Source organism: Crocuta crocuta, unplaced genomic scaffold (genome assembly GCF_008692635.1).
Source record: "Crocuta crocuta isolate KB4526 unplaced genomic scaffold, BGI_CrCroc_1.0 scaffold243, whole genome shotgun sequence".
In the NCBI taxonomy this organism is placed as follows: Eukaryota; Metazoa; Chordata; class Mammalia; order Carnivora; family Hyaenidae; genus Crocuta; species Crocuta crocuta.
The window spans coordinates 2,695,132-2,710,049 of record NW_027529596.1 but is presented as its reverse complement, the minus strand read 5'-3'; the positions used below and the strand labels follow the sequence as shown (position 1 = coordinate 2,710,049).

Here is a 14,918-nt window from a genome sequence, read left to right as displayed (position 1 = left end):
ATGTTTTATTTATTTCTAGGAGAGAGAGAGAGAGAGAGAGAGAGACAGCGTGAGCAGGGGAGGGTCAGAGAGAGAGGGAGTCACAGACTGAAACAGGCTCCAGGCTCTGAGCTGGCAGTCAGCACAGAGCCCGACGCGGGGCTCGAACCCACAAACCGCGAGATCATGACCTAAGCGAAAGTCGGACGCTTAACCGACTAAGCCACCCAGGCGCCCCTTCTCCAGTCACTTCTTGCACAGCAAGGGTAGCAGGCACTCACTCACTGCTTTTTCCCCTAAGAGAGATTTTGCAGCTGCTGGATACATCAGCCTGGGTGCAGTGTTTTCTGGGGAAGTGGGGCAGGGGGGACACATTGGGAAAGTTTTTCTTACTACCTCCTCCACTCTGACCAAACTCCTATTTTCTCTAGAATGGTGTGCTGAAATCTTCCCTTGGGAAGGCTGGACTTCTGCAAATTCTTTCCCACGCATGGGTATCTACCCAGGTCAGTACTCTCCAGGTTTCTTCTCAACCAGGCTGAGAGGGATCTGAACAGGCTGGCTGGCTTCCCTGGTTCTGTGGCCCATACCAACGTCTATTCAACTATTACTGGCCACACAGGTGTGAATAATTCCTCCCAGATCCCTTGGGATATGGTGCTAAATACCACAACACCCACAAAAGTACTTTGTACATGGATAGTTGTATGTTTCAGTGTTTAAAAGGGAGAGTAAAAAGAAGAGATATCTACACCACCCTGATGCTGACACCACTCCTAGGCAGCACATCTGATGGCCTTGCTTGTGGTCACTTGAGCAGCTGCAGTCACACAACAGTTTGACTGGGAGCTGGCACTTTTCTAATGGCCTCGTCCACAGATCTGGTGGTCAGTTTGAGTTGTGCACTTTGATTCTCCTCCATGTCATCCCACTAGCAGAATAGCACAGAACTGTCTCCTTAGCAACGGGACTCCAAGAGAGCAAGTTTCAATGTACAAGTGCTTATCAAGCCTCTGCTTGCTTCAGACTTGTTGATGTTCCATTGGTCAAAATAATCCCCATGTCCAAATCCAGAGTTGATATAGAAAGGATCACATGGGTGAATCCTGAGAGCTATGATTTGATGGTGGTGAGGGCGGGTGGTGGCAGTAATATAACATGCTACCATAGTTATGTAAGATGCACTTTGAGAATTGGTCATTTAACAGCATAGACATTATTGATGTCCTTGACAAGTTCTGTTGTAAGGGAGAAAACATGAATGGAGAGTGTTCAAGAGGATGATGGAAAGAGACATATGAGATAATGCAAAAGAACAACTCAAAGAGTTTTATGGTAAGAGAGCAAAGAAAAGGTACATGGAGGGAGACATGAAGTAGAGAGAGTTTATTTTTAAGAGAAATCTTGAAACATGCTTTAATGCTGATAGAAATGACTCAATAGATGATTCATGGGTCCATTATTTCTCTATAATCTTTGTAAGGCAACTGTTAATATCTGTTGTAAAGTTTTTCATGGCCAAAATTATTCTACCATGCTTGAGGTTTAGAACTTTAAGGATTCCACCAAGCATGTGCTGAAACTGATCTAAATTTTAAGAAAAGTCTGGCTTTGTCTACAGGTGTTCTTCTATTCAGGGCTTTTTTTTTTTTTCTTTTTTTGGTAATTTTATAATTGGATATCAACTCTCTCCCTGTTGATGTGAATTCCAAAAGCATACGGAATCTTCCAGTGGGCAGCATTTCCATCTCTCAGAAAATTGTGTCTTTTGGACAGGGGAGGGCCAAGATGGTGAAGTAGGGGGATCTGTACTTCCCGCCCACATCTCTTAAACAAGGAAGGACTGAAGCCACAGTCTCTTCCAGACTCTGAACCCTGAGAGCCTGGGAGGAAAGGAGACAGAGTCTACTAGGAAGACAGCCTCATAGGTGCGTGATTGTGAACTGGGGGAGATAAAAACGGGCTGGGACACGGAGGTGCGGAGAGGAGGGAGCCCCTTCTGCAGAGACAAAGAGAAGAGAAAGAGCAGGTGGGGAACTGTAGGACAGTATCTGGACAAGAGAAAAACCTTGGCCCAGGATGGAGAGGGATCCTATCATCCTGTCTATAACGGCAGGGCTTTCAGAGAGAGATCCCATCTCTAACTACAGAGCTTTCTTTGGACTGGGTGCCCCAGTCCCGTGCCCATGGGGCATAGGAGACAGCTCACCTTGCCTGCGCCCACTGCGCAGTGAGAAAGGATCAAAAGGAGTGATTTGGGACATCTGGTTCGAGGAGAAGGAACTGGGGTGCCACCATATTTCTCCCCACAACCGCAAGGCGGGACCCCAGGGATCAGCCTTCAGGACCCACAGTGTAGGCGGGACCCGCCTACACCAAACCATGCCCATCTGTGCTGGGCAGCTGCTGGTGGCTAGTAGATGCTGCAGAGAGAGCACCTCCCCCAAGATCAGCGCTGCTGCATTGCCATGATTAACTCCAGATCAATTCTTGCTATTCAGATATATTCTCCCTTTTCTCATTCTTCTCTCTCCCCTCCTCTGGGGTGGTTATTCTGGTTATAGGTTTGCTTAAACAGACAGATTTAATCCATCCTCTTGATGCGTGTTCTACACCTCCTACTTTACCTTCCTTTCTCACTCTCTGGAATAATCAGACTATATAGTTTATCTGGATAACATTATCTTCGTTTCTTTCTCCTTGCCTCCTGCCATATTCTCCTTTTTCTCTCTCTGGATTAATACTTTTAATCTCTCTGCCTGGTCCAATATTCATTTTCTCTTTCTCCCCACCCCTGTCATATCTCTCTTTGTATATGCTCTTCCAACAGCACTGCCTCCACCCTGCTCTTTATTTGTAGCTGGGATTTCTGGTTTTATATTTTTAGACTGTCCTTTGTTTTTTGGTTTTTGGTTTTTTGTCAGTTTGCTTGTTTGTTTGATTTGTTTGTGTGTTTGCGTGTTTCTGTTCCCTGTTTGTCTGTCTGTTTTCCTTTACAGGAAGAAGTGACAGCTAAAGAATTGATCAAAACAGATATAAGCAACATAACTGAACAAGAATTTAGAACAATAGTCATAAAATTAATCACTGGGCTTGAAAGCTTAGAAGACAGCAGAGGTGCTATTGCTGCAAAGATCACGGATCTTAAAAATAGTTATGATGAGTTAAAAATGCTATAAATGAGGTGCATAATAAAATGGAGGTGGCCACTGCACAAACTGAAGAGGCAGAGAGGAGAATAGGTGAATTAGACGATGTACACTGAATGTAAGTGGACAAAATGCTCCAATCAAAAGACATAGGGTAGCAGAATGGATTAAAGAAAAAAAAAAACAAGATCCATCTCTTTGCCGTCTAAGAGACTCAATTTAGGCCTGAGGACACCTTCAGATTGAAAGTGAGGGGATGGAGAACTATCTATAAAGCTACTGGAAGTCAAAAGAAAGCTGGAGTAGCCATACTTATATCGGACAAACTGGACTTTAAAGTAAAGGCAGTAACAAGAGATAAAGAAGGGCATTATATAATAATTACAGGGTCTACCCATCAGGAAGAGCTAACAATTATAAATGTCTATGCACTGAATTTCGGAGCACCCAAATACATAAAACAATGAATCACAAACATAAGCAATCTTATTTATAAGAATGTGCTAATAGCAGGGGACTTTAATACTCCACTTACAGAAATAGATAGATCAACTAGACAGAAAACCACTAAAGAAACAATGGACCTGAACGGCACATTGGACCAGGTGGACTTGACAGATATATTTAGAACTCTACATACCAAAACTATGGAATTCACTTTCTTCTCGAGTGCTCATGGTACATTCTCCAAGACAGATCACATACTAGGTCACAAAGCAGCCCCCAATGAATATAAAAGCTTTCAGATCACAATGCAGTGAAACTGAAATCAACCACAGGAAAAAGTGGAAAACCTCCAAAAGCATGGAGGTTANAAAAAAAAAAAAAAAAAAAAAGTTGAACAGATCAATGAAACCAAGAGCTGGTTTTTTGAAAAAAATAAACTGATAAACCTCTCGCCAGGCTTCTCAAAAAGAAAAGAAAGAGCACCCAAATAGACAAAATCATGAATGAAAATGGACTTATTACAACCAATCCCTCAGAAATACAAGCAAGTACCAGGGAATACTATGAAAAATTATATGCCAACAAATTGGACAACTTAGAAGAAACGGACAAATTCCTAAACACATACACACTACCAAAATTCAAACGGGAAGAGATAGAAAATCTGAACAGACCCATAACTAGTGATAAAATTGAATCATTTATCAAAAATCTCCCAACAAATAAGAGCCCTGGACCAGATGGCTTCCCTAGGGAATTCTACCAGACATTTAAATCAGTGTTAATACCCATTCTTCTCAAGTTGTTCCAAAATAGAGAAATGGAAGGAAAACTTCTAGAGTCAATCTATGAAGCCAGCATCACTCTGATTCCCAAACCAGACGGAGACCCAGCAAACAAAGAGAAGNTCTACTAGAACTGATCAATGAATTCAGCAAAGTTGCAGGGTACAAAATCAAAGTACAGAAATCGGTTGCATTTTTATACACCAGTAATGAAGCATCAGAAAGAGAAATCAAGAAACTGATCCCGTTCACAATTGCACCAAAGACTATAAAATATCTAGGAATAAATGTAACCAAAGATGTAAAAGACCTGTATGCTGAAAACAATAGAAAACTTATGAAAGAAATTGAAGACACAAAGAAATAGAAAAACATTCCATGTTCATGGATTGGAAGAACACAGATTGTTAGAATGTCAATACTATCCAAAGCAATCTACACATTCAATGCAATCCCAATCAAAATTGCACCAGCATTCTTCTCAAAGCTAGAACAAGTAATCCTAAAATTTGTTTGGAACCACAAACCCTGAGTAGCCAAAGTAATGTTGAAGAAAAAGACCAAAGTGGGAGGCATCACAATCCCAGATGTTAGCCTCTACTACAAAGCTGTAATCATCAAGACAGTATGGTATTGGCACAAAAACAGACACATAGACCAATGGAATAGAATAGAGAACACTGAAGTGGACCCACAAATGTATGGCCAATTAATCTTTGACAAAGCGGGAAAGAGTATCCAATGGGAAAAAGACAGCCTCTTTAACAGATGGTGCTGGGAAAACTGGACAGCAACATGCAGAAGAATAAAACTAGACCACTTTCTTACACCATACACAAAAATAAGCTCAAAATGGATGGAGGACCTGAACGTGAGACACGAAACCATCAAAATCCTAGAGGAGAAAGCAGGAAACAACAACCCCCTTGACCTTAGCTACAGCAATTTCTTACTTGACACATCTCCAAAGGCAGGGGAATCAAAAGCAAAAATGAACTATTGAGACCTCATCAAGATAAAAAGCTTCTGCACGGCAAAGGAAACAATCAACAAAACTAATAGGCAACCGACAGAATGGGAAAAGATAGTTGCAAATGACATATTGGATAAAGGGCTAGTATCCAAAATCCATAAGGAACTCACCAAACTCCACACCTGAAAAACAAATAATCCAGTGAAAAAATGAGCGGAAGACACGAACAGATAGTTCTCTAAAAAGGACATCCAGATGGCCATTGTTTCAGTGAAACAATGCTCAACATCACTCATCATCAGGGAAATACAAATCAAAACCACACTGAGATACTACCTCATGATGGTCAGAGTGGCTAAAATGAACAAATCAGGAGACTATAGTAGCTGGTGAAGATGTGGATAAATGGGCACTCTCTTACACAGTTGGTGGGAATGTAAACTGGTGCAGTCACTCTGGAAAACAGTGTGGAGTTTCCTCAAAAAAATTAACAGTAGAATTCCCCTATGACCCAGCAATAGAAATGCTAGGAATTGACCCAAGGAGTGCATATGTATAGGGGCACATGTACCCCAATGTTCATAGCAGCACTTTCAACAATAGCCAAAAATAGCCAAATCATGGAACGAGCCTAAATGTCCATCAACTGATCATGAAGATGTGGTTTATCTGTACAATGGAATACTACATGGCAATGAGAAAGGATGGAATCTGGCCATTTGTAGCAACATAGATGGAACTTGAGGGTACTATGCTAAGTGAAATAAGTCAGGCAGAGAAAGACAGATACCATATATTTTTACTCATATATGGAACAGGAGAAACCTAACAGGGGAAGGGGAAAAAATAGTTAAGGAGAAGGAGGGAGGCAAACCACAAGAGACTCTTAAATACTGAGAACAAACTGAGGGTTGATGGGGGATGGGAGAGAGGGGAAGGGGGGAGATGGTCATGGGGGAGGGCACTTGTGGGGATGAGCACTGGGTGTTCTATGGAAACCAACTGGACAATAAACTATATTTAAAAAAGAAATAGGGGCACCTGAGTGGCTCAGTCGGTTATGCGTCCGACTTCGGCTCCAGTCATGATCTCATGGTTCGTGGGTTTGAGCCCCGCGTCGGGCTCTGTGCTGACAGCTAGCACAGAGCCTGGAGCCTGTTTTGGATTCTGTGTCTCCCTCTCTCTCTCTCACCCTCCCCTGTTCATGCTGTCTCTCTCTCTCTCTCTCTCTCAGAAATAAATAAAACATTAAAAGATAAAATAAAATAAAATAAAATGAACAAAAATAAAGTGAAGGCATTTCTGAAATTAGATTTGCGGCAATGTCAAGAGGCTAAGCAGGAAGTAGGATGATTCATCACCACTAACATTGACTCAGCGAGAATATAGCTCTGAAGAGCAAGATAGATTGTCATATGTTATTGACTTTGGCCGCTAAAACCAATATTAAAGCAGAGTTCCGTAATGTCTTCATTTGGGGAAAAAAAATGTGTCTTTTCTAGTTCCTAGCAGAGTTAGCCAGGGAACAGTGATATTCAGAGAAAAGACCAACAAATAAGCTTCCACATACTCCTCCAAAATCTCTAAATTCACACCTTAGAATAAGATTTGGAAACCTAGGGATGCCTGGCTGGCTCAGTCAGTGGACCATGCAACTCCTGATCTCAGGGTTGTAAGTTCAAGCCCCGTGTTGGCTGTACAGATTGCTTAAAAATAAAATCTTAAAAAAAAAAAAAAGATTTGGACACTTAATGAATAGTAAACATGATTCATTTTCCCCCTTACTGTACCATCTTCATACTGAGTTACATTTTGATGTGATTCCCACAACCTTCCATAAAAAACAACCATATTCAGTAGTTACATGTGTATGAAAAGGATTTCAAGTGATTTTTATTCTTTTCCATGAGCAAAGTGGGTTTTATTTTTCCAAATAAAAGAAGTAGTTTCTGTTCTGACATGTCAAGAGCTTGGAAAGGGCCATTCCCATCTTCACAAGGAAAAAGCTGGATAAAATAACAATCAGCGGTTCTTTTTAGATCCATCAGAAAATTGAGGTCACAGGCAAGCAACCACACCAAAAAGACTAGTAAACATGGCTCTCTGGGAACATGATACAAATTATAATCAAATGCTTCTAAAACTCATAACATTGTTAAGAGAGCTGTATTGATGAAAAGTGCCCCACACAGGTCAAACTCGGACTATAAACAAAACAAAACAAACAATCTGACTGTGTTCAAGATAAAAAAGGATCTCTGGGCTTCTGTCTTTTAAAGGCAGGGAGCTGACTGAGAAGTGTACTCTCCCCCCAAGAAAGGCATATTCTTCCCTTATGGCCTCTTCAGGAGAGGCTGAAAAAATGATGAAAATGAAAGACCTCCCAGAGTGTAGAGCCCTAGTTGTGAAGAACAATGAACTTTGGAGCCGCTTCTAGGAAGAGGCTCAGGGCCTAACCAAGGGATATCTTCTAATCCTCGGGCAGGTGAACCTGACACTTGCCCAATTGTCCTTCAGAATTGCCATGGAAATGGCTGCTCAGCCTCCCCTTCTTCCCCCCTTGCCAATCTAAATATTGATTATGGTCATCCCACCCCTGTGCCATTGCTGTGTTTACAGGATGCCGGGGTGGAGAGGAGATAACTTTCCTTCTTAGTTCATAGGCCTCCTGACCAAGCAGACAGGATGTTGTAATCACATAAAACTTGGGGGGACAGGAGGGACTTGGAATGGGTGTGTGTATTGTGTACGGTGCACGAAGGAGGGTTGTGAATAATTTTGTGGGCTGAATTATTGGTGTTATTTGCTCCCTTGTCATAGAAGCATATGTTGACATTTACTATGGACTGAATCGTGGCCCTTCAGAATTCCCATGTTCAAGTTCTAACCCGCAACATGACTGTGTTTGGAACAGGGTCTTTGGGAGGTAATTAAGGTTACATGAAGTCATAAGGGTGAGTCCCTGATCCAACAGACTAGTGGTCTTATAATGAGGATGAGAGAGAGAGAACTCTCTCTTTCCACATGCAGCACCAACGAAAGTCCACGTGAGTACAAGCCAAGAGGAAAGTCCTCAACATGAAATCTCTTTTGCCAGCCCCTTTATCTTGGATTTCCCAGCTCCTAGAATTGTGAGAAATAAATGTCTGCTGTTTAAGCCACCCAAACCACGGTATTTTGTTAAGGTAGCCTGAGCAGCCAGAGACAGTACTTTTACCCTGATCCCATGGTGGACAGAGTGTAGTTCTCCAGTGCTAGATGTTGGGCGTGGCCATCTGACTTGTTTGAACAACAGGGTGTTACTGAGCACAAGATGAGCGGGGGATTGCCATGTACTTCAGGGGGGGCAGGGGTGGGGGCTTGCCACCGACGTTCTAGGGATTGGCCATGAAGCGCTTCCTCTGGGTAAGTGATTCTTCAGGCTCATTCCATCCCTAAAAATCCAGCGGTTTGTAATACAACTATTCGTTTTTGTGTTCGTTCATCTTTAGGTCAACTGTGGATCAGATGATGTAGTCTAGGCCACACTGGCAGCTCTGCTTCAGGCAGCAGATTTGTTGGGCTGGGTTCCAAGTTAAGGGTTGGGCTAAGGTCTGCTGCACATGCTGTTGTATGGACAACAGGCTCAAGAGGGAGGCACCCAGGGGAAACCCTTCATTGCCATTCACCAGAGCATCCAAGGCAGGTCCCGCGGTGCAAGCACAGGTCAAGTCTCTGCTCACAATATGTCCACTAGCATCCTGTTGCTGTGCAGCAAAAGCTGACTACTACAGTGTTTGAATTCTGAGACTACATTTCCTCAAACTACGATATTATATTATTCGGTGTTCCTTATAAGACACATTAGAAATTTGGTCTAGTATTCTCTGCCTGAGAAAACTTTTTTCTGTTGAAGAGCTAGTATCTTTTATCCTTTCTTTTTTTTTTAATTTCTTAAAAAATGTTTTTATTTTTGAGAATGAGAGCAAGAGAGAGCATGAGCAGGGGAGGAGCAGAGAGAGAGGGAGACCCAGAATCCGAAGCAGGTTCCAGGCTCTGAGCTGTCAGCACAGAGCCGACGCGGGGCTTGAACCCACGAACCGCGAGACCATGCCCTGAGCCGAAGTCTGATGCTTAACGGACTGAGCCCCCCAGGCGCCCCCTCCCCCCAACTCTGTTTAAAGTCTCTCTGTCTAGTCTGACACGTAAAGAGCCTGGAAGCAATCACTCCTACCCTCACAAAAAGAAAAACATAAGCCAAACAAACTGAAAAATTAACAAGTCCCTCAATTAGGGAATTGAGGTTATAGAAAACTTGTCAGCCCCCAAAACCTGGAGAGCCAGGCAAATACAAAGAATCATAGTTTACCAGGAGGGGAAGCCACAGTTGGAGTGTGGTAGGAACGCATAAAGGATAATGGACTAATTACTGGAGACTGGTCTAGCTTGAGATGTAAACATTCCCCCCAACTTTACCGAGTTTTATGTCCAGGGACCCCACCAGGTTCTCAGGGAGAATATGGCAGAAAAATCCCCTTGTACTTCCTGCGGGGAAGAATAAGCCCAGGGGCACCTGAGCAGCTCAATCAGTTGAGGGACTGACTCTTGATTTCGTCTCATGTCATGATCCCAGGGTTGTGGGATCAAGCCCGGTCCCAGGCTCCACTCTGAGCATGGAGCCTGCTTAAGATTCTCTCTTTCATCCTGCCCCTCTCCTTGATTCATGTGCACACGCGCGCGCTCTCTCTCTCTCTCTCCCTTAAAATAAATAAAATAAAATAAATAAAATTTAAAAAATAAAAAAATAAAAAATAAAATAAAATAAAATAAAATAAAATAAAATAAAAAATAAGCCCAGAGTGCTCTGTTCTCCTTGACAAAGACTTGCCTTCAGGGAAACTGTTGTACCAGAACTTAAGCAAATTGAGTTTCTCAGAGCAAATTGGGGGAGGGGAAATATGTATTTCAGTCCTCAGTTCCAGTCTCATTTAAAGGGGAAGAAGGAGGAACCTGAGAATCAGGGAGACAAGTTCGCTGAAACGCTAAGACCTACCTCATAGATTCTGGTATGTTGCTCTTCCCCCAATAGTTTACCAACATATAAATGGGGCTTCAGGATCATAACAGGAGCTTAGAGCTAAAAGAACTGTAAGCCTCAGGTTTATTTAAGAAAAAGTCTCTAAGAATATCCAAAGACAACAAGGGACACAAAGACAAAGACACTGGGAACATTTTAGCCTCACCTACAGGAAAGAATAAACACAGCCTAACTCCTAGCCCAAAAAACAATCCTTTTACCCAAGAGTTTATGTATGGGATCCAACAAAAATTATAAGGTATGCAAAAAAGGCCAAAAAAAAAAAAATCACAGTTTGAAGAGACAAAATAAGTATTAGAGCTAGATTCAGATATTGCAGAAATTTTGGAATTATCAAACTGGGAAGTTACAATAACTATCGTTATTATGCTGAGGGCCTTAGTGTAAAAGGTGTTTAATATGCAAGGGCAGATGGGTAATGTCAGTAGAGAGATGGAAATGCTAAGAAAGAAGCAAAAAGAAATTCTATAAATCAAAAACACTGCCACAGAAATGAAGAATGCTTTTGCTGGGTTAATCAGTAAATTAGACACAGCCAAGGAAAGAATCAATGAGCCTGAAGATACGTCAATAGAACCTTCCCAAACTAAAACACAAAGGCAAACCAAAAGCAGGAAAACAAATAAAGAACTATGAGAAAATTACAAATGCTGTAACATACCCATAATGAAAATACCATCAGAGACAGAGAAAAGAACAGAAGAAATATGGAAATAACTAATTACAGCTGAGGATTTCCCAAAGTTAACGATTTCCCAAATCACAGGTCCAGGAAGCTAAGAAAATATCACACAGGAAAATACCAAAAAATCTACACCTAGGAATATCATATTCAAACAGCATAAGATCAAAAACAAACAGCAAATCTTGAAAGAAGCCAGAGGAATAAGAACACCTTTCCTATATAGAAACAAGGATAAGAATTATTGGACTTCTTTTCAGAAACAAGAAGAGAGTGGAGTGAAAGCAGCAGCATCCCTGTGGTAGAGACAAAAAAATCCAGGCTCTCCTTTCAGTACGTGGAGCTGTTACTGGAAAGTGGCTGCTCAGACGTGCTCTTCCTCTCCCTGCTCCTTCTCATATAAATGTCACCATGATCCCAACCAATGGAATGTAAGCAAAAGACATGTGTCACTTTAAGGGAAGAAAGGGGTGTGCTTTCTCCATTTTCTACTTCCCTTTCACTCGGGTGAATGAAGAAAACCACAAGGTCCCAAGGGTGTGGCCGAGCCACAAGATTGAAGGAACTTGGGTCCCTAAATCACAGCATAGAAGAGAGTCCCCTATAAACAGGGAATACCCCCAGAGAACTATTATATAAATGAAAATAAATTTCTGTTGTTTGAGCCTTTATACCTTTGGGAGTCTGTTATAGCAGCTAGTACTATACTAGGTATTACAATTCTTTCTTCTTTTTCCAGAGAAACCTTGAAGTGCTCCTTAACCCTTTGAGGTCATTGAACCACCTGCTTCTTCTCCAGGACCCTTCTAAGCCCTTCCAGAAACTGCCCAAATCAAGATTTCCCTTACCCTTTCATCAAGATCTCTCGGGAATATTTTGAGGCTTTACTGGGAAATATCTAATGTTGAGATCATATCTTGATCTTCTTCTGAGGTTCCAGAATCCCAGAGAAGAGAAAGATACTGTCAGCGGTGATGCACCCTTCTCCTTCTGACCAATTTGGCTCTCCCCTTCCCATCTAGCATATCTAGGGGTCTCCACCATGAGACGGCAATGCTCCTTTCCCCTGCCCCAGAGCATCCCTGTGAAGGCCAACATTGGGAGCCCTAAGTCCAAGGTTGCCCACTGACACTGTCTCAATTAGCCGTTGTCACAAAAGGCTAAAGAACAAGGCACGCCAGCACTCGATAGCATTTTCACAGGATGGGCGTGTAGAACGAGTCTCGCTCTGGAGCCCAGGCTGGAGGGGCAGTGACTACCTAGGCATGGTTTTGTCACGGCAGAGAACAAAAGCTCCCAGAGGTGCAAGTGGAAACACGTGAGACCTGGGATCTCTGCTCAGGACCGACACACAGTCATATCCTACTGGTCAAAGCATGTCACACACCTAGGCCAAGCGACGGGGCATCGAAGGCCATTCTGCACACGAGGTCTCAGCAGGTGTGCTATTGAACGGCAGAGTGTGCTACCACAGGGACAGTTTACCACAGTCCCTGAGAAATGGAGCAAGGAAGGGCTAGTAGCTAGGCTTACCTGAGGTCTAGGGGTAACGGGTATTTTGTGGGACTTGGGCTCTTTCGAATCCCTATGGCTTGCGTACTGCAGGAATTCAATAGAAGAAACATGAAGCCAGACCAACAGCATCATTAAAGAACCAGTTTGTTGATTTCATAGGTGTTCGGCTCATATTTATCAAGTACCTACTAACAGAAACCCATCCTACCAATGATCAAAACCATGCACGGTCTCAGAAATGAGTTTCAGTCACGCCCCATGCAGCCTAAAATGAAGTCTTTTTGGGGAATGGAATCGCGGACTTAGAGAGCTGAGGGGAAGCTCTGACAATACCCGGCTGGCACAATTCCCTCTTCCTTTTATTTTTTTGTTTTTTTATTTTGAGAGAGGGGGAGGGCACGCAACTGGGGGAGGGGCAGAGAGAGGCAGAGAGAATCCCAGGCAGGCTCCGCGCTGTCAGCGCAGAGCCCAATGCAGGGCTCAAACTCCCAAATCATGAGATCGTGACTTGAGCCAAAGTCGGATGCTTAACAGACTGAGCCACGCGGGTGCCCCCAATTCCCTCTTTGTGAAGATGAGGAAACCTGCTTGAGAGACAAGCAGCAGGACTTGTAAGCCACTTAAACACGAATGTCTACACAGCACTGTGCCTTCCCCAGCACTATGTTCGTGCAAGGAAGTCCTGTTAGCCATCACGGACTTGTACCAAGGTGGGCCCCACGGCAATGAGAAGAGATCATGGGGCTGTGGGTCCAAAGTCAAGAATTCAGCTGGTTGGGCCTCTGGTTGGCCTCTTCCCAGAAAAAAACTAATGGCGGCTGCGGGCGAACCTCAGGACTCCCAGAGTCTAAACCCCTAACAGAATATTCCTCTTCGGTTACCTCATAACCTGGGTTAACACTTTTTTTTGTAAGGTGAGTTGCCAACAATGCCCCTCTTCTTCCTGACACTCGCCTCAGTTTTCCATTTAAAGTAGCCATTCCAGGGGTGCCTGGGGGGCTCAGTCGGTTAAGCGTCCGACTTTCGCTCAGGTCACGATCTCGCGGTTCGTGGGTTCGAGCCCTGCGTCGGGCTCTGTGCTGACAGCTCAGAGCCTGGAGCCTATTTCAGAGTCTGTGTCTCCCTCTCTCTCTGACCCTCCCCTGCTCACGCTGTCTCTCTCAGGAATAAATAAAACATTTAAAAAAAATTTAAAAAAAAATAAAGTAGCCATTCCTCAGAAAAGGGAGGATGGGGTCAACCAACTTGAGCTAAGTAGTCACTCCTGCTCTAAAAATGCTAATTTAGACACAAAAGGAACTGCTGGTTAAAACAAACAAGAAATGCCAGCATCTTCCTCTCTCCCCATGTCTGAATAATGTTCTCCTTCAGCAGGCTGGCCTTTGATCGGGGGTTGTCCACCATAATTACACTTCAAAGACGAGCTTGTCTTCCTGCATTTTATGAATTCAGAGTTACGGGCTCCACATTAGCCTCTCATGACAGAGAGAAGTAACATTCACAAACGCTTGTTTATTCACAAATAAAGAGAAAGAGCCACAAAAACTGGGAGAGAGAGGTCTTTCCCAGCAGCCCCTCAGATCTCAGGGACGTCTGAGAAGTGCTACAAAAACTCTGGCCTTGACCAAATTTTAGTCAGTCTCCGAGCTGTCTTCTAAGGAGGCCTCCTCCACTCCTCAGCCTGCACGGCCCACTTCGGTCAGGAACCCTGCACTGGGCGCCTGGGGGGCTCAGTCAGCTAAGCATCCAATGTCAGCTCCGGTCATGACCTTGGGGCTCCTGAGTTCGAGCCCCGAGCCCCGCGGCGGGCTCTGTGCCCACAGCTCAGAGCCTGGAGCTGCTTCCGAGTCTGTTTCCCTCTTTCTGCCCCTGCCCCACTTGCTCTTTCTTTCTCTCTCAAAAATAAACGTTTAAAAAAATAAAAATAAAAANGCTTAGCCGACTGGGCCCCCCAGGCGCCCCTCTCCATATTTCTAAACGAAGTCCTCCTTTCTGTTTCAATAAGCGTCAGAATTTTTTCCTTTAACGACTAACCCAAGCCCAGGGTCTTCTTCCGGAATGAGAAGGGCTTCAGGGCTCGTGTGTTCCGTGCAGAACATCCTGACGACCCTTCTACACGGTAACTTCCTGCCCGAGATCACAAGCTTGGGCTCCAGCAGGTAACAGCTGCTCCCAGCACCAAGTCCCTTCTTCGTGGGGCCTCCGAACGCGGCTCTGGACCCTCGCCTGCCAGAACCCGAGCATGGTTCCGCTCAGACCCGGGCCCCTCCGCGGCCCCCCCCCAGCTCCCTCACGGGTCTCGGGCCCCACC

The 14,918-nt window shown here is 43.8% G+C and overlaps 1 protein-coding gene across 1 annotated transcript in view; it reads right to left on the bottom strand.

Annotated features, from left to right (window-relative positions):
- FMN2 (formin 2) overlaps window positions 1–14,918 on the bottom strand; it is a 433,801-nt gene that overhangs the window by 418,553 nt on the left and 330 nt on the right. The window contains exons 2-3 of the mRNA XM_077761768.1: window positions 14,642–14,833; window positions 12,626–12,691 (exon numbers count right to left, since the gene is read on the bottom strand). Coding sequence (XP_077617894.1) covers window positions 12,626–12,691; window positions 14,642–14,833 — 258 coding nt within the window. The remainder of the gene's footprint in view (window positions 1–12,625; window positions 12,692–14,641; window positions 14,834–14,918) is intronic.